Raw genomic sequence first — 24,492 nt, 5'->3', positions numbered from 1 at the left:
GAACAAACTAAGAGCTGAACCCCTCACTGAAGTTCCCCCATCAACGTATCCGTGGGTTGGGCATTATGAAGGGCCTGGCCCCACAGATCACATGACTGGGGTGTGGAACACAATGGTTCCTGAGATGCTCCCAGGCTGGTCCAGGGCAGCTGCAGGTCAGAACCCTGCCGGGAGGACTTCCTAGAGCAGGCGCTGAGCTCAGGGAAGGCAGGACATGTGGTCTGCAACTGACCCTACCAGATCTTGCAGGGGCTCTGGGTAGCCCCCAAGTAAGGACATGGTGGGTGTGTCGAGAGTTTCAGAAGCTCACTAAGCAGCCCGGAGGACGCTGCAAAGCTCCAAAGCACGGCCTAGAGGCCTCGGACCACACTCTTGACGCTGCTTGCCTCAGAGGTCCTTATCTTCTGGTGATCCTAGGAGGCAGGTAGGAGGTCTCCTTCGGGGCCATCCTAGGAGGAGACTGGAGAGCAGAGGCTAGACAGGAGGGTGGGGTAACCTGATTTTACAGTCCAGAAACCCTGGGACCAGCCGCATAGCCTGGAGCTCCGCCCCACGCAGCAGGTTGGACAGCCGGTCTCCCACCCCTCCCCTGCCAGCTACCCAGCTCAGTGACGCCTCCTCTGTGGGTCTTTTGGGTCCCCAAAATCATTGCCTCTCTCCTTCTGCTGGGCACTGCCACGCGGTCTGGGGAGACCGTGGGCTATTGCCGGGGCTGGCCCTGTCTGTCACTCCAGGAAGATGGATGGGCGCAGGGACAACGAGAGGGACTGTTCACATAGTGATTTCAGGGCCCATTAACAGTCCCCAGGCCGTCCCAAACCCAGGAAACTCCACCGTTTGTCTTCAAAGCTCTGCGCCAGGAGGCTGGGCCCGAGGACTGCGGGAGGAGGCGGGAAGAGTCCAGTTCCGCGACTCCAGAGAGCGGGAAACCAGGCGCTCAAAGCAGCCCCGTAGGGCGGCGCGGGGGCGAGGCCAAGACCACTCCCTCCGACTTCCTCGACGCTATTTCCTGGGAGGAGTCGGAGCTCGCGGGCCAGGAGCCAAGAGAGAGTCCCATATTCTTATTCCAGAGTATGCGGCCTCCGGGCGGGTGGTCCCCGAGCACGCGCCAGGACCGTTCTACGGGGTAAAAGTGGCCTCAGGACTACTGCAAGCCTGCTACGACCTCTAAGGGCGTCCGCGGCCAACTTCGTATATCGGCTCGTTGGTCTAGGGGTATGATTCTCGCTTCGGGTGCGAGAGGTCCCGGGTTCAAATCCCGGACGAGCCCGTTTTCCGTTTTTGCTAAAACAAGAAGGGCCCCTAATCGTATGTCACTTGAACAGCGCTGTGGGAGGCAGGCCTGGGAAGTCATCAGCCTGAGCTCGTGTGCAGTGAGCTCTTTTGTGACACCCCGGTAGCGGGAAAGTCGGTTCGCAGTGGTGCGTGGTGTGCCAGGGAAAGCGGAGGCACGTCCAGACTTGGGCAAACCGCTCTCTTTCTGCTCCCCGCCTTCCTGTTTGGTGCCTCACCTCGGCCACCAGAGCCTGGCGCCGGTTTTATGATGCCCGCCGACCTATACTTGTGCATGACGGGTAGTGAAATGAGCGAGACTTCCTCAGTGTTTTGGGGAGAGCCCGGAGACTGTCGGAACCCGGGTCTTTGCAGCCCTGGAGGCACTCCGTCTTTCGGTCATTCCTTGTTTCGGACTTTCTGGCCACTGGCGCTCAGTCGTGGTCTAGGGTGTGCATTAAGTTTCTGGTCAACATTTCTCCGGGAGCGTTCTGTCAGCACACCAAGCACGGTGAAAGTCTCAGATCAAGGATTCGGAGAGAGATCACCGTAGCTCATTCCTCGTTAGTATAGTGGTGAGTATCCCCGCCTGTCACGCGGGAGACCGGGGTTCGATTCCCCGACGGGGAGGAGCGTGCTGAAGTTTTAAATTTTTTCTTCAATCTTATTTTAAATCCGTTAAATCACACTTATTTAGTAAAGTCCCGTCCTGGGCCCACGGAGGGAGATATAAAAGATGGGGAGGAAGGGAGAAGGAGAAGGGGAGTTTTTCCTGGCTCTCGAGTCCACATTCCAAGCTTCAAGTTTATATTTTACTTCGAGTAACTTGCAATTTAAACGTGTGCCAAAATTAGCCATTATTCTCTCCACTCAATATGTTTATCAGATGTGTTCGTTGACGATAGCTTAGAAAACACATGGGCAAACGATACAAAACAGACGCAATCCGCAGTGGGACTTGATTTCCGGCGCTTGCCTTTGCAGTCTCAGCGTGACCCCTTCCTTTCGCCTCCCTGCTTTTGTGCGCGTGGATCTGCACCGCTACCGGCGCAGAGGAGGCGGTCTCGGCGGAGACCCCGGCGCGCTTCTCCCGCGGGGAGGGCGTGCGGCGGCCCGGCCGGGGGCGCGGTCGAAGCGCAGGGCGCGTCCCTTTGGCGAGGAGGGTGCCTCACGACAACGCTCAACCCACTATGCTGGGACCCAGGAAACGCAAGGGGGAACAAAAAAGTTCCCTTCGAAAGGGTCAATTGCTGCGTTGGCCGGGAATCGAACCCGGGTCAACTGCTTGGAAGGCAGCTATGCTCACCACTATACCACCAACGCCGGCGGGAGAGAAGTTTTCCTGGAGTCAACCAAGGTTGTTCTATATTGGTTTGAGTGGCGTAGCCCAAAGCCGGACTTGGGTGGAGCCAGGGCGCGGCAGCTAGTGAGGCCCAGGTAGAAGCGACAGCTGCCGCCGGCCCAGCGAGCACCTGTGGGAAGGTGCTCGGCTCCCATCTCCGCTAGCACGTGCCACTCGCCTTGCGGGAGACCGTAGGGGTCACACCCCGCCCACAGATGAAGAAAGCAAGGTCCAGAGAAACTGAGTAGGAGGTTTTCTGAGTCACCAGCAGAGATGGGGCGAGCACTGCAGCGGCACCATGAGGATTTATCATCCCCGGGGAAACAATGTCCCAGACACATAAGAATCGCTTCTCTGTTGAGTGAGCTCAATGTTTCAAGGTTAAAGAATTAAGCCGCAAGCCAAATGCACCTAAACACAATTTGCCTCTCTTCGCCATTTGCCCAGGGGGTAAATTTAATCCCTGTGCGCGCGCACGCATCTTGCCTGCGGGTGCCTCCTAGAACTGCACCGACAAAACCTTAGAGGCGGGACCCGAGGACAAAACTCCGCCCCTCAGTGCTGACGATAGATCTGTTCACACCATCCGTCAAGCCGCGGAGTCGGAGAGGCCTCGTGGCGCAACGGTAGCGCGTCTGACTCCAGATCAGAAGGTTGCGTGTTCAAATCACGTCGGGGTCATTCGAAATGTTTATTTTCCACATCCAAACAGGTTTACAGTGATATTTTTCGGGGAAAGAAAAAAAAACCCTCCTCGTTGTATATTATGAGCTAATCACGAAACTGAGTGTTTCTGTTATTTTTGTTTGTTTGTTTTTCTAAAGTATCTAGATTTTTCTCCTAAAATACAAATTTGGGCACTTTTATTTCATTTTACTCTTTCCGTCAAATCGACCAATTATAAAGTAATACCTTTAATATTCTAGGTATCCTAACACAGAATTTGTTTATGAACATTCCTCAATTCTTTCCTTTTTTTTTTTTTTCCAGAGGTAATGGCCTCTGCTACTTTTTTTTCTTTTTCTTTTTCCCCAATTCTTTTTCAGAAAATGTATTTGGAACAATAAATGTTCTTTATTGGAAAGAATATAGCAATAATTAGTCATTTTTAAAGGAATAATAGTTATAATCATTACCCTAAACCACTGTTTTCACTGCTTGCAATTTAACCCATTGACTGCCGCATGAGAAAAAAAATTTTTTTTCCTTGGGGCCACGGTATTTTATTAGGAAAATAGAATAAAAACTTTGAAAACAAAATGATCCTTTCTAATTTAATGAAAAAATTGTTATTTTTTTATTGTTTTCTGTGCGTGAGTTATACACAACTTGAAAAATAGTTCTCGGGGCTCCCAAGGTGAAGACACGCGTGAATTCCATATGCTTCACGAGGCCACGGACTCAAAACTAGCGTGAGTTAAATACAACTCACACGGCAGTTAATGTTTTAATTTATATTTGCCAGTGGTGTCCATAATATTGTACTTCATTATTTTCACTCATCATTGTAGCAGAAATATGATTCTATTGTCCTTGTAATTATAATTTTAATGACTACCTAAAATTTGATGACAATTCTGTAAATTATTAACAATTCTAAAGTTGGACATTTTGTTTGTCTGCTTATCTGCACTTTTTTTCTCGGTACTTAAAATGTTGCCGTGAGCATCTTTGTGCAATCTTTTTTTCTTTGCTCTACTGAGTAGGTCTGTGACATAAATTCTTGAAACTCCAGTTCCAGGGTAAAAGTTCCTTAACACTTAGTACTGCTAAGTGTACGTACTGCCATCCAAAGGGCTGTGTGGCTTTCTCAAGCAAAAGCGATCGTTCTTTCTTTTTTTTTTTTTTCCCCCATTAACTATTTTTTTCCAGTGTTGTCTTCTTGCATTCCGAATTGGGTCCTAATTATTTCTGAATGTTTTTAATCGTCTCTACTGTTCTATCCACGGCAACTTGATGTACAACACAAGAGTATTAAATACAAGTAATACCTTTCTCCATACTTCTCAGGAGTCACTAGAAGCCCCGAATCATGCGCATTTTTGCAGCTTTCGGTACACCGAAATAAACAGATCCAGGCCAGCCACCCCATAGATCTTCTTTCCCAACGGGAAATTTCTTCCCTTCACATCTCCACTAACAACGCCTTTGTTAGCGTGACCAGGAATTTGGGCGGTGTCACCATCATCCACGCCGCAGACGTCGCCCAGGCTCGAATCTCGCCCTCCTCTCCCCTCCCTTGTCCCAGTCCTGCCGTCTGCCAGAGTTGTCACTGTGTTCCTTGTACCAAGACAGAGGCGGACAGTCAACTGGCCCTGTTGCAGATGCTGTGTGTCCCTGCATTGAAGAACTGCTGATGACTTAGCAAGGCCACAGCCCAGGAATCTGATGAGCTAACGTGGAGCGGGATGTGAGGCTGGCACTCAATGTTTCTGCCCCACTCCCCTGTTCCCCCCAAACCAGAGCAACTTGCCTGCACTAATTATTTCATAAGAAGATGCAAAGTGATAGTTCTCTAATTCTATCTTTTTGTCTGCATTTATTAGCTGACACACACACAAATATATTTGGAACAAAATAAGGAGGAAATACTCATGACAATTACAGTCCTTGTTTCTCTAACTGGTCAAGTGGCGGCAGCTGGTATTAATGCTTATAACTACCTTCTTCTATTGCCCTTAGTCTTCAGCAAGCACCTCAGCTGGTCCTGATTCTTTGCCTGGTGGGGGATCCAAATCTTCATTCCTGAAGGGTTGGGTGGATTAGGACTTCCCTGAGTTGGGTGGTTGCAGTCAATGGAAAACTAGCATTTTGTTACGACAGCCCAAGCAGACAAAATGCTACAAGTGGCTTAAACAACAAGCGTTCATTCTCTCACAGTTCTGGAGACTAGAAGTCCAAGATCAAGATGCCGTCAGATTTGGTGTCTGGTGAGGCCTCTCTTCCTGGCTTGTACATGACCTCCTTCTCCCTGTGTCCTCGCGTGACCTTTCCTCTGTGCGGGCGAGGAGGGAGCAAGCTCTGGTGTCTCTTTTTCTTCTCATAAGGACAGCAGTCCTGTTGGGGTTAGGGCCCCACCCTTATGACCGCATTTAACCTTAACTACCTCCCTAAAGTTCCTATCTCAAAATACAGTCACATTGGGGGTTATAGCTTCAAGATGTGAATTTTGGAAGGGCACAGTTCTGTCCATAACAATAGAGGAAAATGGTAGAGAAACAATATACATAGACCTAATTCTTGAAATTTTACACTAGAACTTTATCTATATGCATTTTATTTCATTAAAAAACAAAAAGCTGGCCAGGTGCAGTGGCTCACACCTGTAATCCCAGCACTCTGGGAGGCCAAAGCGGGAGGATCACTTGAGATCAAGACTTCAAGACCAGCCTGAGCAAGAGTGAGACCCCGTCTTTACTAAAAATAGAAAAATTAGCCGGGCATTGCAGCTCGTGCCTGTAATCCCAGCTACTTGGGGAGACTGAGGCAGGAGGATCGCTTGAGCCCAGGAGTTTGAGGTTGCAGTGAGCTATGATGACACCACTGCACACTACCTTGGGACGACAGAGCGGGGCAACAGAGAAAGACTGTTTCAAAACAAACAAAAAGCTAAAACAAATATAGCAAAACATGTTAAGATTTGACTAAGTGAATTGTAGGTGATTTTCAAGAGTATTCTATTTATTTATTTATTTTTGAGACAAAGTCTCGCTCTGTCACCCAGGCTGGAGTGTGGTGGTGTCATCATAGCTCACTACAACCTCAAACTCCTCTGCTGAAGTGATCCTCCTGCCTCAGCCTCCCAGGTAGCTGGGACTACAGGCACACACCAGGACTCCCGGCTAATTTTTTCTATTTTTGGTAGAGACAGTCTTGCTCTTGCCCAGGCTGGTCTTGAACTCCTGACTTCAAGCAATCCTCCCTGCATGCCGGTGTTACAGGCATGAGCCACCATGCCCAGCCTCAAGAATATTCTTGGTAGTTAAGATATTTTATTATTTTTTGTGGTGAAATGTACTTAACACAAATACCATTTTAACCATCTAAAAATGTACAGTTAAGGGTTCCTCTTTGTTTGTTTTTATAAGTTTCTTTTTTTTGAGTATTTTTTTTGTCTTTTTTGTAATTTTTCTTTTACGGAGACGGGGTCTCAACTGCGCTCAGGCTGGTGTCGAACCGCTGAGCTGCAGCTATCCTCCCGCCGCCTCAGCCTCCCAGGAAGCTGGGATTACAGGCGTGAGCCACCGCGCCCAGCCTGTAAGTTTTTTCAAAGATTTCTTAAGTAGCTAGAACTATAGGCGCACAACACCAAAACCAGCTAATTTTTAAAAATCTTTTAGTAGGGATGGGGTTCTCACAGTATTGTCCAGGCTGGTCTGGAACTCCTGGCCTCAAGGGATCTTCCCACCTCTGCCTCCCAAAGTGCTGGGATTACAATCATGAGTCACCTTGCCTGGCCTTGTGCCACTTCTTGAACTGTTTCTTGCTGTGCCAGGACAAGTACAGAATTTGAACGTAAGCGTTTAAAAACTCTTATACCATTTGTCTGAGTACTTTTATGTATGTTATTTATAACAAAAAATGTGGGCTTGTAACTTTTTAATATTTTTAATTTTTTTTTTTGGAGACAGAGTCTCACTTTGTTGCCCAGGCTAGAGTGCTGTGGCATCAGCCTAGCTCACAGCAACCTCAAACTCCTGGGCTCAAGCAATCCTTCTGCCTCAGCCTCCCGAGTCACTGGGACTACAGGCATGTGCCACCATGCCCGGCTAATTTTTTCTATATACATTTTTAGTTGTCCAGATAATTTCTTTCTATTTTTAGTGGTGATGGGGGTCTCGCTCTTGCTCAGGCTGGTCTCGAACTCCTGACCTTGAGCGATCCTCCTGCCTCGGCCTCCCAGAGTGCTAGGATTACAGGCGTGAGCCACCACGCCCAGCCTATTTTTAATTTTTCAAGGACTTCATTTATATTGTTATTTTATAAAAGTGTTGATCTGTGAAAGACTGAAAATAATAAAGGCTGGTCCTTCCCCACAAATCATTGAGAGGCACTGGAGTATATAATAGAGATTTTGTTCACCAACTTGGCCAGGCAGATAGAAGACCTGAGAGTCTTGCTTGTTATGCTAAATGCAAATCCTGCTTCCATGCTGGCCCATCAAATATTCCTGAAAGGCCAAAAATGTTCTGACATAATGTGTCATACCTAGGAATTTAAAGATCCAGGGAATAGGGACATTGTATTGAATCTATTAGACATATTCCATCCATGCACTCTGTGCCCTGATAGGTTCCAGAGAAGTCTCCCTTCACTAAGTCATGAGTAATAAAGTATACTGCAAGTGGGAGAACTTTTATAAAGCTCTTCATTGGCTAATGCCAAGTATAAAGGCGCTGCAATTGAAATGGGCTCCTTGATCTTGAGAAGGGAGATTAGACTGATCCTGAGTAAAAACAGTGTACCGCCATTAACAAAGTGATTTTTCACAAATGACAACATAGTGGCCATGATCATCAAATCTCTGGAGAGGCCTCATCATAAGAGATCTCTGACTTTTTAAATAAATCATGGGCTCCCCAGAATGAAATTGTCAGCAGTCGTGGCAAACACCTGTTTCTACTGCCTCCCCCTTATTGCATTCACGGTAGCACTGGGAAAACATTGATTTTACCAGCCTCCCTTGCAGTGGTCATGTGACACAGCTCTGGCCAGTGAGAAATCTACTGGGTACTTCTAGAAAGACTTCTGCTTTTCCTGATAAAAGAGACAGCTGGCAGCCATCTTGCAATTATAAGAGAAATGTTAAGAGAATCACACACAGATAGGCAAATCCAGATCTCTAACCTTGTTCAGTTACCCTGAACCAACCACCTACCTCCTGGCTTCTTACTACGTAAGGAAAAACAGATCCCTATCATTTATGCCATTGTTAACAAGTGTTCTGTTACTTGCAGCCAAAAGCATTATGACCTGATCTAGAAACTTGATAAGGACTTATCTGTTACACATTTGGTTGAATTTCAAGAAATTGCTATTTTTTGTAGGTCAAAATAATAGAGTATCAGCAATTTCATGAGTTAACCTGAATAAGAACACTGTAGGTTTATAGATGTGTGTCAGGTGGTATGTGTGATATTATTTATATATTGGTTTTCATTCATGGTTCCTGGCTCATAACTCTTAGTCCTTGTCATTTCCAAAGTGACTAAAAAAATAAGCTTACCTTTTGTTAAAGTATACCTCTGTGTTGTCCTTGGTTCCTGAAGCAGCTTTGGAACAGCTTCGGAGTGATGAAAGTGTACTACCCTTTGTGCTACCTTTGTGCTACCCTTTATAATAAACCAGTAAAAGTAAGTAACTGTTACCCTGAGTTCTGTGAGCCACTCTAGCAAATTTAATCAAACCCAAGGATGAGGGTTGTGGAAACCCCAATTTATAGCCAGTTGGGCAGAAGCACAGGTAAAACAACCTGAGGTTTGCAATTGACATCAGAATTGGGGGGGCAGTCTTGTAGGACTGAGCCCTCAACCTATGAGAGCTGATGCTGTCTCCAGGTAGATAGTGTCAGAATTGAATTGGAGGACACCCAGCTGGTGTCTGCTGCAGAATTGATTGGCTTGCTTGTTGTTGGGAAGAAATGCCCACACATTTGTCACAGAAGTCTTCTGTGTTGATTGTTGTGGTATGAGAACAGAGGGAAAACTGGTTTTTTACCACACAGTATGCTTTTGACAGCAAATAACAGAACTTGGAATGCATTAGGGAAGGAGACCTATTTTCACGTAAGGAAGGTGCTGAAGTAGGCATGCAGAGGCTCAACAATGTCATCAAGTACTCAGGTCCTTTCCAGGCCTCTCTTCTGGCTTCTGCAATATCAAGCTTCGATGTCACGCTGCTTTGTTCAGGAGCACCAGAAGCAGCAACGAGGGCTGCATGCTTCTGTAATTGGGCCCCTTGAGATTTTAGTAGCCTGGCATTTTATCACTTAAATACTGTAAAATTTGATTATGCCCTTACTTGCTTGCTGGCTAAGTGCTCGCTTCCTGCCCAGCACCCCTTGTTCTTGCAGTAACTACTAACTGCTAATGTGCTGGGTTTTTTGTTTGTCAAGCATTCCAGCGTTACAGGGAAAATCTACGAATTTGTTTTGCAGGAGTGAATGACCTTGAGAAAGTTGTGACTAGCTCCTGATCCCCAGAAGTCTGGTTATGCAAGGTGTTATCGGGGACTAAAAGCAACACAGAAACCCATCCCTACCCGGGCCCCTTATTCTCTAGCTGCATAAAAGCTCCCTGTTTGTTGGGGTTGTTTAGAAATGTTAGGGTGACCTAGAGGATAGTGCTGGCATAAGAACCTCTGCAGATGTGACAGTTTGCATAGGTGTGGCTGTTTTCCAAATGGCAAAGACATTCCAAGGGCAGGAGGAACTGAAAACAGTTTCTCTCCTGGGGTGGAAAACTACTGCAGGACTGCAATCAGGAATGCCCAACCTACTGAAAAACTAGCCTGGCCACAATCCCAAATTTATGTTCTTGTTTAGCTTTAGGCTAGAAATAGCTTTGCTGAGATTATTGTGCACCTGAATATCTTAATCTTTATAAATAATCTTTAAAGTTTGCCTCTGGGGTATCTTTAGAATATGTAATCACTATGGAAATCTATAGAACATTGTTTGCCTGTGGGATATCTTTAGAACATGTTTGTTTGTATGATTTACAATGATCTTTTGTTCTTGGGATGAATAAATGAGTGAGGAATTACTCTCGGGACTCTTGGTTTGAAAAGCCTTGAGTCCCCTGACCCCACTCTTTCTCTTCTACTGTCTCGTTTCTTATTCCTGCTCAGCACCCTGTCTTTGGCCCTGTAGGCTGGGGAATTTCTCGGCACCTGCTTCAATTCCTTAGGAAGATGGATTTGAAAGATTTTGCTCTACCATCTTCTTGCTTTGGCCAAATCAAACAAACCTTTCTCTGTCTCCAAGCACTGGTGTCACAGTGTTTGGCTTTAGCTGCACATCGGGTACACAAGCCTGAATTTGAGATTCCACAACACTTTCTTGCTCACTTCCAGCTGGAGGAAAGTTCTGCCCAGCGTTCTGAGCAAGCATCCTGATTCCTATTAACTGGCCCACTTAGGTCACATGCTTATCCCTGAATCAGTGACTATGATCTGGAATAAAAGGTATGGATTGGTATAAGTCAATCAGGGCTGACTCCTGGACCTGGGGTGAAGTCAGCTTCCTTCTCAGACCCACAAAACCACAGAAGCTTTCAGAAGTGGGAATAGCTAGGAAGAATGATGTTAGCTAGATAACCACAATGTCCATTACAATAGGTCTCCGTCAAGTTAGGGATTTGGGGTTGTCAGCAACAGAAACTAACTCAAACAGAAACAGACTATACAGAATGGGGAGATAGGCAGTTCTCTAAAGGAAAGTTAGGGTGTTATTATTAGAAGAAAGGGGAAAGGTGCTAGACAGGACATACTTACAAATATCCACTGGTTACTTCTTTTTCCTTTTTTTTGCCTGATATTAAATAATATCCATCCACTGGTTATTTCACAGAAAGCCCCAAAATGTATTTATTTAACCCAGTAGTGAAATCTGAGGGTTAGCAAGAGCAGAAAAAGAGGGAGCCGGGCACAAAGGAGGAAAAATGACAGTAAGTCCTAGCAACAGGGCACCTGTCAGGGGTCCTGCAGAGACAGGTCCTCTGGTGGAAAACTCCTCCCAGGAATGTGAGGACTTTCGAGAACAAAATAGTAATAACACAAGAATAAACACACATGCGAAAAACAAACAACAAAACACCAGAATAGAGTGTCTAGAAATAGACACAAGTATATACGATGACTTAGTTTATCAACGGCGGCATTTAAATTCCGTTGGAAACGGGGCAGTTTGTTTTCACATGGTGCTGCCATAATTGCCTTTTCATCTGGCAGAAAACAAAGTTAGACCCTCACTCATACATATATAAAGATAAACTCCAGTTATATTAAAGATTTAAATTTTTAAAAAAGAAGAAATTAGGAAGAAAAGGAGGGAGGGAGGAAGAAAGGGAGAAAAAGAGAGACAGGGAGGACAGGGAGAGAAGAGGGAAGGAGAAGGAACGAGAGAGGAGGAGAGAAGAAAGAAAGAAAAGCCAACTTGCGGACTAGACAAACTTCGCCAAGCCGGAAGCCCAGCGTGCGCCGCCTCTCATTCGGCCTCTTGCGTTGGGCCCACGGCTTACGACACAGGGAATCTAGCCAATGAAAATTGGGCATGGGCGGCGCGCTCCGCCAATGGGGTCGCAGCGGGAGATTTGAAAGGGCCTGGGAGAGGGCACGGCTGAGGCGATTCAGGCGTTTGCGGAGCCGGGGGAGTAGCTGTGCCTGCGGCTGCAGGTGAGCGGGCCTCCTTTCGCGGGCCTTGCGCCGGGACAGGGCAGATGATCTGGCAGGTCTGGGGGCCGTTGGGCGGGCCCGCGCGCACTCGCGGGGCTGCGCTGCGCTCAGGAGTGGAGAGAGGGTCCTGGAAGCCGGTGGGGCCGGGAGCGGGAGTGGGGTGGTGAGACGAGCCCCCGGAAGTGCTCGGACTGCGGCCGGCTCGCTGACCTGCTCCCTCTCGCCAGCCCAGGCTGGCACTTCCGGCTAGATCGGTCCGCCCTCTCCCTCTCTTCGCTTTTTTTTCTGCTTTTCACGGCTGTTTCTCTTCTCCGTCCAGCTCTCCTCCCCCTTTCCCTCTAAGGATGGCCCAGAAGGAGAACGCCTACCCCTGGCCCTACGTCCGGCAGACGGTAAGGCCCTTCCCTGCTTGCCCGTCCCCCATCCCACGCATGGCGAGTTCCTACTTGGAGATTTGAGGTACTGCAGAGAGCAATCCTCTTAGCACTTTCTTCCCCGTTATGCTCCATCGTAGGCCGGCAGAACCCGGTCTGGTCATTTGCAGCCACATTCTGTCAGGTGCTGCCAACTTGAATCTGACCAGCCAGTGACTCCCAGCCCGTGAGGACCCCTGCAGTGTTGAGCCTACTCGTCAAATACAAATGATATCTGGGACTGAGAAGGCAGGGTCTGGCATTCAGGCCATGATTCCTAACCCATATCCTGAAAAAAAAATAAGTAAATAAACAAGGCAGCAAATAGAAATAGACTCTAGAAGGAAATAAATTTACTGTTTAAAAGCTTCATTCAGAATTTATTTTAATGACAGATGTGAGGTAAGGATCTGAATAGATTTATTTCCCAGTTGTCCAGACACCTTTCATTAAAGAGTCTACCTTCTGACTTGAAATGCCACCTTTATTATATGTATTAAATTCCCATAAAGATGTGGGTTATTTCTGGACTGTATTTTATTCAATTTGCTTATTTGTTGATCTGTACAATATCACTGTTTGGGATCACGTTTTTAGGGGTATTAGGGTTTTTTTCTTTTGGCTTAAGAAGAAGGAAGGGCCCCAGCGGAGGCTTAGCTCCCTGCTGGTGGGACTTGGGTATCTTGGAGAGTCCATCTGTTCCCTTGTCCCCTGCTCCCTCCATCATGGAGCACTGAGTGAGAGGGTCAAGAATGGAGTCCGAATGACAGACCATTGTCACTTTTACCTTGGTCACTCCCAAAAGAAAATGTCTATTAATCTGAGAAGTTGAAAGTGAGAAGTGATCCAGGGCCATCAGAGTAGCCCTTGGTATCCTGAAAGTCTGTTGTTCCAAAGGGGTAAATACCAGTGTCTGCTGCAACATTCAAGGCCTCAAGGAATTTATCTAAGCCTTAATAGACTAACCTTTGCAGGGGTTGAAAAGGCCCCTGTGCCGATCCCTCCCCCCTAGATGTGGGTATTCATTGACCCAGCCCTCTGCTGCCCCTGGAGGTAGGGGGCTGGTGAGTGAGGGTGGTATCATGGACTGGGCTTAGACAAATTGAACAGCTTAAGGCCTGAGAAGGTGGTGTGGTCCAGGACCAAAGAAGTGAAATGTTAGGTGTTGGGGTGAGTCCTTTGCCCCTTATCTTAGGCTGACTTAGGTTGTTTATTAATAACCCATTTCAATGAGGGACTATCAGCAGAGTCTTGGGGATGTGGAGCAAAATTGTGGTATCAATGTTTCTCTTTGAACTGGGGGTGGGTGGATGGTTCTTTAGTAAGTAGCTGAAATGCTGCTTGTAGCACATTCCAGTCGGGTCATCGGGACAAAGGCACCCTCAGAGCTACCCCTGCTCCTTCTCAGGCTCCATCTGGCCTGAGCACCCTGCCCCAGCGAGTCCTCCGGAAGGAGCCTGCTACCCCTTCTGCACTTGTCCTCATGAGCCGCTCCAATGTCCAGCCCACAGGTAAAGGTAACTGGGATAAGGGGGAGAGGATTGACCCGAGGCGACAAGAGTCTATGGGTAGGTGTAGGGATGAGAATGTCAAAGGAGGGCCTCAACTTACCTGTCTTCTTTTTAGCTGCCCCTGGCCAGAAGGCGGTGGAGAATAGCAGTGAGACACCCAACCTCTTAAGGTAAGTGCCCCAAGCCTTGGGGTAGAGGAGGCTGGAGCAGAAAGTGAACAGGCAGGAAGCAGGGGAGGTAAAACCTCAGGGTAGGAGAAGTACAGATGAGGAGAAATGGGGCAGCTGAGGGCAGGATGGGATGAGGGAGCGGGGAGGAAGCAGACACAGTAGCTGATGACAAACCAGCACTGAGCTGCCGTCCCCCACTTTCTAACCAGGCGGAACTTCACAATTAATGACTTTGAGATTGGGCGTCCTCTGGGCAAAGGCAAGTTTGGAAATGTGTACTTGGCTCGGGAGAAGAAAAGCCATTTCATCGTGGCGCTCAAGGTCCTCTTTAAGTCTCAGATAGAGAAGGAGGGTGTGGAGCACCAGCTGCGCAGGGAGATCGAAATCCAGGCCCACCTGCAGTATGTTTCGACACCCTCTGAGCCTGAGCCCCTCTGCTCCCTCACCCCCAGCTCCCTGTTCAGCCCCACCTTGTCTCTGGATGTGGCCAGTAAGCCCCATTTAGCTCTCAGTCTGGGCCAGAGCCTTGAATCCAGAGAGCTGCCCCCAGTTGCCCCTTACTGCCCTCCGCCCTGGTGTCCCTGGCCTGGTCCACATCTGACCTATTTCCCCTGCCATCTTTCCCAGCTCCTTTATGTCAGGATGCGGCTTGAGGCCTCCTCTGTCTCTTTCCCCAGGCATCCCAACATCCTGCGTCTGTACAACTACTTTTATGATCGGAAGAGGATCTACTTGATTCTAGAGTATGCCCCCAGAGGGGAACTCTACAAGGAGCTACAGAAGAGCCACACTTTTGATGAGCAGCGAACAGCCACGGTCGGGGAGGGTGGGCATCTGGGGTGCCGGCAGGGGCCTTGAGGCTGGGGGTACAGTGCTTGTAGCCAGAGGTCCATCCTTGTCTGATTGCCAGTTATTGTCCCTCCCAGATCATGGAGGAGTTGGCAGATGCCCTGATGTACTGCCACGGGAAGAAGGTGATTCACAGAGATATAAAGCCAGAGAATCTGCTCTTAGGCCTCAAGGGAGAGCTGAAGATTGCTGACTTTGGCTGGTCTGTCCACGCTCCCTCCCTGAGGTATGGTGGGCTGGGAGGCCAGCCCTGGGTGTGAGGCTGGAACATTCTAAATAAAACTCCTCCAAACCTTGTTACCCAAAGACATTGAGGGTTGTCCTCACACAAATATAGACACAGCAGTATCTTTATAAAAATAGGAGAGAGGCCGGGTGAGGTGGCTCATGCCTATAATCCTACCACTCTGGGAAGCCAAGGCAGGAGGATCGCTTGAGCTCAGGAGTTGGAGACCAACCTGAGCAAGAGTGAGACCCTGTCTCTACTATAAATAGAAAAAAATTAGCTGGACATGATGGCGTGTGCCTGTAGTCCCAGCAACTCGAGGCTGAGGCAGGAAGATCGCTTTAGCCCAGGAGTTTGAGGTTGCTGTGAGCTAGGCTGATGCCAGGGCACTCACCTGAGCAACGGAGTGAGACTCTGTCTCAAAAAAAAAAAAAAAATAGGAAAGAGTTCTGTCACCCAAATTTTCCAGTCAATATATTAAGACTCTGCCATATCACTGAGAATACTCCCACATCATTTTTCATGGCTTCGTAGTGTTACATAGTAGAGATGAAACCTGATTTATTTAAGTAGAACATGCTTGATAAGCATTAGACTTGTCCCCAGTTTTTCTTTTAATTCCAAGATGAACATTTCCCTCCTATATGATTATTTTATTAAGATACATTCCTCAGTGTGTCGATACTAGGGCAAGCGTGTAGGCCCACCTCTGAGCCTTTGGTAAATACCACCCACCCCTCCCCAGTGGCCCTGCCTGGCTGGAACACTCCCCTGGTGCATCCTGCAGTCTGTTGGCTCCCTGCCATCAGGCAGCAGGGAAAGGAGAGGCTGGCTGTCCCTGGGACCCCTGCCCACTCTCCTCATCCCACCCAGGAGGAAGACAATGTGTGGTACCCTGGACTACCTGCCCCCAGAGATGATTGAGGGGCGCACGCACAACGAGAAGGTGGATCTGTGGTGCATCGGAGTACTGTGCTACGAGCTGCTGGTGGGGAACCCACCCTTTGAAAGTGCGTCACACAATGAGACCTACCGGCGCATCGTCAAGGTGGGAGCTGCCTGGGGCTTTGTGCCGGCAGCAGAAGCAGGGCCTGGGGGTGGGCACAGCTTATTCCTCCAGCCCTGCCTAACTCCAAATAGAATGGGTAGTCAAGGAAAATGTAGCCAGGGTGAAACTAACACAGTCCTTCCTTTTCCACACCTGCAGGTGGACCTGAAGTTCCCCCCTTCTGTGCCCGAGGGAGCTCGGGACCTCATCTCCAAGCTGCTTAGGCATAACCCCTCAGAACGGCTGCCCCTGGCCCAGGTCGCAGCCCACCCTTGGGTCCGGGCCCACTCTCGGAGGGTGCTGCCTCCCTCTGCCCTTCAGTCTGTCCCCTGATGGTCCCTGCTTTTCACTTGGTTGTGTCTGCGTTTGTATGTCTGTGTATGTGTAGGGGGAAGGAGGGGTCCCGGCCCATTCCTTATCTGTCTTCTACCTCCTTTTTGTTTAATAAAGGATGAAGCTTTTTATACCAATGAGTGTAGATGTTTCTAGGTGGAGGCATTGCTATGGAGGAAGCTGTCCCTAGGGGAAGGAGGGGGGGTTGTCCACCCTGGGTGGCAGGAATGAGCACCACATCACTACCCGTCCCCTGCTCACACCCGACCCTCTCATCTCTGACACCCTATGGTCAGCTCCCAGCCACCCCCACCCCACTGTCTCTTTCCCCTGCTCTGACTCCCAGGGCCTGGGGGTGCTGGGGGACCTCAACTCCCCACCCTATGCTTATTTATTTATTTATTTTTGAAGACACAGTCTCACTCTTTTGCCCTGGCTAGAGTGCTGTGGCGTCAGCCTAGCTCACAGCAACCTCAAACTCCTGGGCTCAAGTGATCCTTCTTCCTCAGCCTCCCGAGTAGCTGGGACTACAGGCATGCGCCACCAAGCCTGGCTAATTTTTTCTCTATATTTTTAGCTGTCCAGCTAATTTCTTTCTATTTTTAGGAGAGAAGAGTCCCGCTCTTGCTCAGCCTGGTCTAGAACTCCTGACCTCAAACAATCCACCCACCTCAGCCTCCCAGAGTGCTAGGATTACAGGCGTGAGCCACCGTGACCGGCCTCTGCTCTATGTCTTATAAGAACACTAGTCATTTGACTTAGGGCCTGCCTGGGTAATCCAGGATGATCTCATCTCAAGATTGAGATGATAAAGGCCCTTCTTCCCAAAAAATGCCACATTCTTATGTTCCTGGGGTTAGGACATAGACATATCTTTTCCGGGGCCACCATGCACTCCACTGCACATGCCCGCAGATTAAAACAACTGAATGATGTTCCAAGGCTGCTTTTTTAATAAGCGAGTTCTGGCTGGGCGTGGTGGCTCACGCCTGTAATCCTAGCACTCCGGAAGGCCAAGGTGGGTGGATCGTTTGAGCTCAGGAGTTTGAGACCAGCCTGAGCAAGAGCGAGACCCTGTCTCTACTAAAAAAATAGAAAGAAAGTAGCTGGACAACTAAAAATATATGGAAAAAATTAGCCGGGCACGATGGCACACGCCTGTAGTCCCAGCTATTTGGGAGGCTGAGGCAGGAGGATTGCTTGAGCCCAGGAGTTTGAGGTTGCTGTGAGCTAGCCTGACACCACGGCACTCTAGCCTGGGTAACAGAGTGAGACTCTGTCTCAAAGAAAAAAAACGCAAGTTCCAAGTCTTTTCACAGTTTTGTTTCGTTTTATTTTGCTTTAGGTATTTACTGTATATTTCCAACTAAACATGCTTAAGTTTTCAGTTTTAGGCATTACCTATTTTTTTCCTGCTATAAAATTTAAGGATTTCAGTCTTCTACCCCAGTGCCACCATACACATGTACATTTTCTGTCCCCACATCCTTCTGAGCTAGTTACATCTTAATTTTGTTTAGATTTATTCATTTGACAATAGCTATTGAATGTCCTCTACATTCTAGGCTCTATTCTAGAGGCTGGGGGTGAAGCAACCAATAAAAGAAAAAAATCCTCTGTGCCTATGGAGTTTATGTATCTAGAGGGCCAATGTTCAGTTGTCTAGTGTTTATATCATGACTGTGATATGCCTGACCCATGTGGTATTATTGTTTTCATGTCCTGTACAACTTTTGACTGTCCTGAAGTCAATTGTCTTAGGTCATTTCCTCAATTCCCTACATGCAGATCACTAATCCATCTCTCAATTCTCCCTTAGTCTAAGCACAAAACAATAAACATCCATCAAGGCATCACTTCATTGTACCACACAGGCCTGATACGTAGTACATTTTGTTATTTGGGTCTCAATATTCTCTAATGACAATTACGATTTCCTCTTTGGTCATATTTCAAAGGTGTTTTTAAAATTCCAAACAAATGGGCTTCCCCTCCCCATGCTCTGCTCCTGTTTCTCTTTTCCCTCTCGCCAGGCCTCGGGGGCAGGTACCCTGCTCTTGCTGATTCCTGGTCTTCCCTGTGCCCAGGCTCCACTTCCCTGGGCTCAGATTTGAGCCCTGTGTTGTCTCTTCAAGCAATTTTTTTATAATTTACACAAATCAAATGAGTTAATTCTCTTATAAAATAATATGAATAAAGTAAAATTCCACTTTTCCAATTATCCTAATGTCATAAACTATCAATCAGTTTGGAAACATCTTTCTAGGCCTCTTTCTTTGTATTTAAATTCATAGCCATATACTTCTAAAAAACAGCATATTTTTAGCACATGGGGATTTCTTTTATGTAAATAGTATCACACTGCAGGTATGTTTTTGTCACATGCTTTTTGCTCTGATTATGATGTCTTAGAAGGCTGTGACAGTTTGGATAGATGTGGCACTTTGTTTTTTGAAACTGGGGCACTATAATTCTTAGGTTTTTTAAGAGCCATTCTATTGATGGACATGAAGATTATTTCCAGTGCTTTCCACCGTGGCCAATGTCTTGCATGCCTCCTGTGCACCTTTGTGGGACTTCTCAAGGGACAACTAGAGAAAGACATGGCAATGCTGAGTTGGAGGATATGCCCAGGTAGAAACTCTATAGATATTACCCTCCAAAGTGGTGGACAGCTTACACTCCCACCAGCACTAATGTGGGGCGGGGGGGGGGGGTGCGGGTAACTCCCATTTCCTGGACCCTTAATGCTGATGCTACTACTAAGCCTCCACAGAGTGCTGGCTTTTCCACACCCCACATCACCAAAGCTCCCCACTGCCCCTGTGCTCATGGCCTCCCATCTTCTCTGAGAATCAGACAGGGTTCTTTCATACTCCAACCACCAACTCGCCCAAGCTACCTCTGTTCACCCATTCATTTTCTGCCTCCCCCTCAAGTGGTCCTATCAGAGGCAGCCCTTCCAGGGGTGCAGTGGAGCCCAGCCTCTTGCCATTCACCAAATTCATTCCAGCAATTGTCCTTTTCTCTTTTCTACCATTAATATGTCCCTTTTCTCCAGATGATTCTCATCACCATACACTCATCTAATGCCAAAAAAAATATTCTCTTGACCCCACATCCTGCAACTATCTCTTAATTTCTTTGCTCCCCTCACAGCAAAATTTCTTGAGCGTTGTCTACACTCAATATCTACACTGACTTCCTCACTTCTCATTCATTGTGGCCTGCGCCTGTCCCCCACCACTGCCCCTCAGCTGCTGAAACCGCTCCAGCCAAATCCCATGGGCCTTTCTGACCCACCTCCCAGCCACATTCAACTTGAGTGAACTTCTCTTCTAGAAATACCTCCCTCCCCACCTTTTGCCTCTGGAGAATGGCACTATCTTTGTTTTCCTCCCTGCCTGACTGGCTAATGGCTTCCTCTAAGTCCCATGAGCTGGGTCCTCCTCTGAGCCCTGATGGTGGACCTGGCAGGGCTCTGTGCTGCGTTCTCTTTTCTTCCCCACCTACTCTCGGTAATCCCATTCTATGCCATGGCTTTCAATATGGCTCCCACATTCACAGCTCTCACCTCGACCTTCATACCAAGCTCCAGACTGACACATCCTTGTAATCTCCACTCGATGTGTCTAACAGGCTTCTCAAAATGAACATGCCTAAAACAATACTCTGGATTCACTGCCACCCCCCCACCAAAAAAAAAAATCATAGCTTCGCCATGTCAGTTAACACCACCATCATTTAGCACCCAGTTCCTAAGGTCTAACCTAGGAATTGGCCAGGTGGCTCATGGCTGTAATCCTAGCACTGTGGGGGGCTGAGGCAGGAGGATCCCTTGAGGTCAGGAGTTTGAGACCAGCCTGAGCAAGAGTGAGACCCCATCTCTACAAAAATTGGAAAAATTAGCCAGGCTTGGTGGCACACCACTGCTATAGTCCCGGCTACTTGGGAGGCTGAGCAGGAGCATCACTTGCGCCGAGGAGTTTGAGGTTGCTGTGAGCTATGATGACACCACTGTACTCTAGCTCCGCCAACAGAGCGAGATCCTATCTAAAAAAAAACAAAACAAAAAAAACCCACCAACCCTAGGAATCATCCTTAGTTTCTTTCCCCTTTCTTCCCCACGTCCCCAAATCTTCCTAATGCAGAGTCTTAGCCCCACATCCAATATGCACAAACTCCTCACTCTCATAGTGGTTCAACCCACCATCCTTTCTAGCTTGGATTATGGCAACAACCTCCTAACTGTTCTCCCTGCTTCTGTTCCTGCATCCTACAGTCCATTCTACACACAGCTGAAGTCAGAGCATGCCATTCCCCTGATCAAAACCTTCCTTTGGTTTTTCAGCATACTTAGAATAAAATCTGAACTCCTAAACCATCGTTGGTAAGGGCCTATCTCAGAGGTTTTCAACCCTGGCTGCACATTAGAACCATCTGGAGGGCTTAAAAAGAAAATAGAACTTTCAGGTCTTACCCTAAGAAATTTTGATTTAATTGTTCTGAGTTGAAGCTGAGGCATCCATTTTTTTTTTAACTCCCCAGATGATTCTGAAGAGTTGGGAAACCCTACTCTTAAGAGATCCAGCCCTTCCTACTGCTCCAAGCTCACCCCTGACTGCTCTTCCATTTCCATCATTAAAGCACTGCCTCCTTCCTGCTCCTCAAACACACCAAATTTATTTCCACTCAATGCCTTTGTATTTGTTCTTCCCTCTCTCTAAACTGCTGCTCTCTTGCCTACTTTGAGGAATGGTAAGAATCAGTGATCTGTGCTTCAGCCCTCAGAGACTTTTCTAAGAGGCATCATCTCCTTACTCATGAAAATTCCAAGTATCCAGAGCAAGAGCCACCCCCCAACTGTCATGCGAAAACATGACATAATTCTACATGCCACATAAACCCTACATTCCACCCCACATCCCACTCAACAAACCCTACAGAGAACACAAGGGCCAGTGCCCTGGAGTGTGGGGAGAAAACTGCCCTAGTTGACATTCTTCTGAGAAAAGATATCGAAATGCTGAGCCCAGCTGACTGAAACATTTATACGTTTTTCCTACTTGATAGGCACCTTAGCTTACCATGGAATGGATGATGCCAGAAAAGCCACCTTTCTTCTTCCGAGGGATCTGATCTTGTTCCCTCGATAGGTTGGTGGACAACTTCTCCCTCACCTTCTCTCTCAAAAGCCCATTTGCATTTCTGTGGAGTGATGTGGACACTAGCAACATGGGGTGAGTAATCTGCCCCCCACCCTACTGAAGCCTGTGGGTGGGGGTGAGATCTGCAGTCAGCACACCTGAGATGATTCTCCTCCATTGTTTATTGGCCATGTGACCTGGGCCAAATTATTTGTTATGAGTCTTTTTTTTTCTTTTTTATTTCAGCATATTATGGGGGTACAAATGTTCAGGTTACCTGTATGGCCCTTGCCCCACCCGAGTCACAGCTTCAAGCGTGTCCATCCCCCAGATGGTGCACACTGCACCCATTAGGTGTGTTGTTATGAGTCTTTAAGATTGGAATAACAACCCTTTCTTACCTAACACATAGGCTGTTCTCAACTGCAGTATTGTACATAGAAATTTTTACTTTCTAAAAACCATATTTTAAAATGCTATTTATACCCTGTCTTATTCTAGAAAGAATTTAAAGTGGCTTACAAGATATATAAAATAGAAAACAACATAAACAAAGAGACATTGGGTAGCCCAACATTTGTCCGCTACAACTTTCAAGATGCATCTAGAATGTCTACATGCCCAATTCTGTTGCCATCATGATAGTCTGAGCTACCAATACCTTGTACTTGGAACCGACTCCTCATTTGTCTACTTGTCCCTTTGTGTCCCCCCCCAAACATTTTCCACAACAGCCAGTAATCCCCAAATATGATCCAATCACATCACTCCTTTCCTGTGCTCAGCTTCCCATTCTCAAGGGAGGTTCTCCCATCTTCTTTTTTTTTTTTTTTTTTTTTGAGACAGAGTCTCACTCTGTTGCTCAGGCTAGAGTGCCGTAGCATCAGCCTAGTTCACAGCAACCTCAAACTCCTGGGCTTAAGCGATCCTCCTGCCTCAGCCTTCCAAGTAGCTGGGACTACAAGCATGCGCCACCATGCCCAGCTAATTTTTTCCATATATATTTTTAGTTGTCCATATAATTTCTTTCTATTTTTAGTAGAGACAGAGTCTCGCTCTTGCTCAAGCTGGTCTCAAACTCCTGAGCTCAAATGATCCACCCGCCTTGGTCTTCCAGAGTGCTAGGATTACATCTTCTACTGCGGTGGTCCCCAACCTTTTTGGCACCAGGGACTCATTTCATGGAAGACAGTTTTTCCATAGACGGGGTGGGGGGATGGTTTCAGGATGATTCATGAACATAACATTTATCATGCACTTTTATTTCTATTATTATTACATGGTAATATATAAGGAAATAATTAAACAACTCACCATAACGCAGAATAAGTGGGAGCCCTGAGCTTGTTTTCCTCCAACTAATGCAGCCACTGATCTGACAGGAGGCGGAGCTCAGGCGGTGATGGCAGTGATGGGGAGCGGCTATAAATACAAATGAAGCTTCTCTTGCTGGCCTACAGTTCACTTTCTGTGGCCTGGGGTTGGAGACCACAGTTCTAAGGAATATCTACCCTGCCCACATATATACAGGCTTTTTTTGTTAAAGCAGAGGAATGACTAGGGTTTTTATCAAGTTGCAGGTGACTATAAAATATAGATAGCTTGCAATTGTGGACTCCTCAGGCCTGGTGAAAGAGTGAGTTATTATCATCAGGATTGACTGGATGGGACCCTGGCACGGACCTAGAGGGTGGTGGTGCTGGAGGTTCTGGGTAGTTGCACTTCCGAACACTGGCATGACCCTGCCTCCAGTCATCTCTCTATCCAAATAAGAACAAACATATTTTTTATCAGCTAAGAAGAGTTACTTAACTGTTTTTAGTAAATACCAATGTTTCAGAGCTTTAGCTATATGTTGCAATTTACAATCTTTCCAGTGTCTGCTGCACCATTGCACTTAGAAGAAATCTCCATTCCTAACACGAACTACAAGGCCCAGGTGATGTGGCCCCTGCCTGCTTCTTCAGCCCCTTGAAGTCCTTCCCTTTACTCATTTTGTTTTCGCCTCAATGTGTCCAGCCTCCCCCCACCGCCAGTTCCTTGAGTATATCAAGCCTTCTTTGTCTCTGAGACTTAGCCCAAGTTGTTCTTCCCTCTGCCTGGAAGGTGTCTGTCTCTTTCTGGTTCTTTTCAGTTAAAAGCCTTTTCATCAAAGAGGCCTTTTTCTGACCCCTTAACTAAACTAGTGCCTGCTCAGTTATTCTCAGTCATAACACTTTATTTCCTACATAGTGCATATCAAAATTTGTGATCATTTCATTTGTTGAGTATTTTACCTCATGGCAAAATCAAACACCATCCTCCAAGGGGAGGGACTCTCAACGTGGAGGGAGCAGGAGACAGAGAACAGAGTGGCAAAAGCACAGTTAAGGCCATAGGCCCGCTGCGCTGACCACAGTGAGTCGCTGTGGGCAGTTCAACGGCTAGGTCTGTCAACCCAGCAAGAAGGAACGAACCATTCACGCTCATGCCGAGAATTCTGATTTCATCCTTAGTCTATGGTCAGAGCAGGATATACTATTTCCATCCTAAGAACCTTCCTAGGAACCCCAAGTCTTGTTCCCATTTGTGGCATTCGCTAAGCAATAACTGTGGGCGGGACGACGATGGGTGAAAAGAGTCTGAGCTCCGCCCCCGCAGGACTCCGGTATTTCGGGACCTGGGAGTTTAAGATCTGCCCCCTCAGCTTTCTGAAAGGGCGGGGCAACGAGCTAAGCTGTCACCGCCTTCTCTCCACCCGGCTAGCTGTCACGTGTGTTTGGCTGTTCAATAACACCTCTTCTTCCGG

At 47.4% G+C, this 24,492-nt stretch overlaps 1 protein-coding gene and 4 non-coding genes across 9 annotated transcripts; 4 read left to right on the top strand and 1 right to left on the bottom strand.

The window, feature by feature from the left end:
* Nucleotides 1-1,198: 1,198 nt before the first annotated feature.
* Nucleotides 1,199-1,270, top strand: TRNAP-CGG. Its single transcript has one exon. It is a non-coding gene; the product is annotated as a tRNA-Pro (tRNA).
* A 560-nt stretch (nucleotides 1,271-1,830) lies between these two features.
* TRNAD-GUC lies at nucleotides 1,831-1,902 on the top strand. Its single transcript has one exon. It is a non-coding gene; the product is annotated as a tRNA-Asp (tRNA).
* Nucleotides 1,903-2,523: 621 nt separating this feature from the next.
* On the bottom strand, nucleotides 2,524-2,595 carry TRNAG-UCC. The gene has a single exon. It is a non-coding gene; the product is annotated as a tRNA-Gly (tRNA).
* A 628-nt stretch (nucleotides 2,596-3,223) lies between these two features.
* On the top strand, nucleotides 3,224-3,295 carry TRNAW-CCA. Its single transcript has one exon. It is a non-coding gene; the product is annotated as a tRNA-Trp (tRNA).
* An 8,611-nt stretch (nucleotides 3,296-11,906) lies between these two features.
* On the top strand, nucleotides 11,907-16,694 carry AURKB (aurora kinase B). 5 transcript variants are annotated; one of them, XM_045570209.1, is made up of 9 exons: nucleotides 11,908-12,007; nucleotides 12,327-12,399; nucleotides 13,829-13,931; nucleotides 14,047-14,101; nucleotides 14,311-14,502; nucleotides 14,779-14,917; nucleotides 15,028-15,176; nucleotides 16,050-16,224; nucleotides 16,384-16,694. In XM_045570209.1, exons 2-9 carry the CDS (start codon nucleotides 12,352-12,354, stop codon nucleotides 16,555-16,557), a joined length of 1,035 nt encoding a protein of 344 aa, XP_045426165.1. In that variant the 5' UTR covers nucleotides 11,908-12,007; nucleotides 12,327-12,351; the 3' UTR covers nucleotides 16,558-16,694. The 5 variants fall into 5 exon arrangements, with proteins under 5 accessions (XP_045426162.1, XP_045426165.1, XP_045426163.1 ...); XM_045570207.1 differs by having other exon boundaries at nucleotides 13,829-13,937; XM_045570206.1 differs by having other exon boundaries at nucleotides 11,907-12,007; nucleotides 14,311-14,917.
* Nucleotides 16,695-24,492: the final 7,798 nt, after the last annotated feature.

The sequence above is a fragment of the Lemur catta genome, chromosome 15 (assembly GCF_020740605.2).
Source record: "Lemur catta isolate mLemCat1 chromosome 15, mLemCat1.pri, whole genome shotgun sequence".
In the NCBI taxonomy this organism is placed as follows: Eukaryota; Metazoa; Chordata; class Mammalia; order Primates; family Lemuridae; genus Lemur; species Lemur catta.
This window is presented reverse-complemented; position numbering and strand designations above follow the sequence as displayed.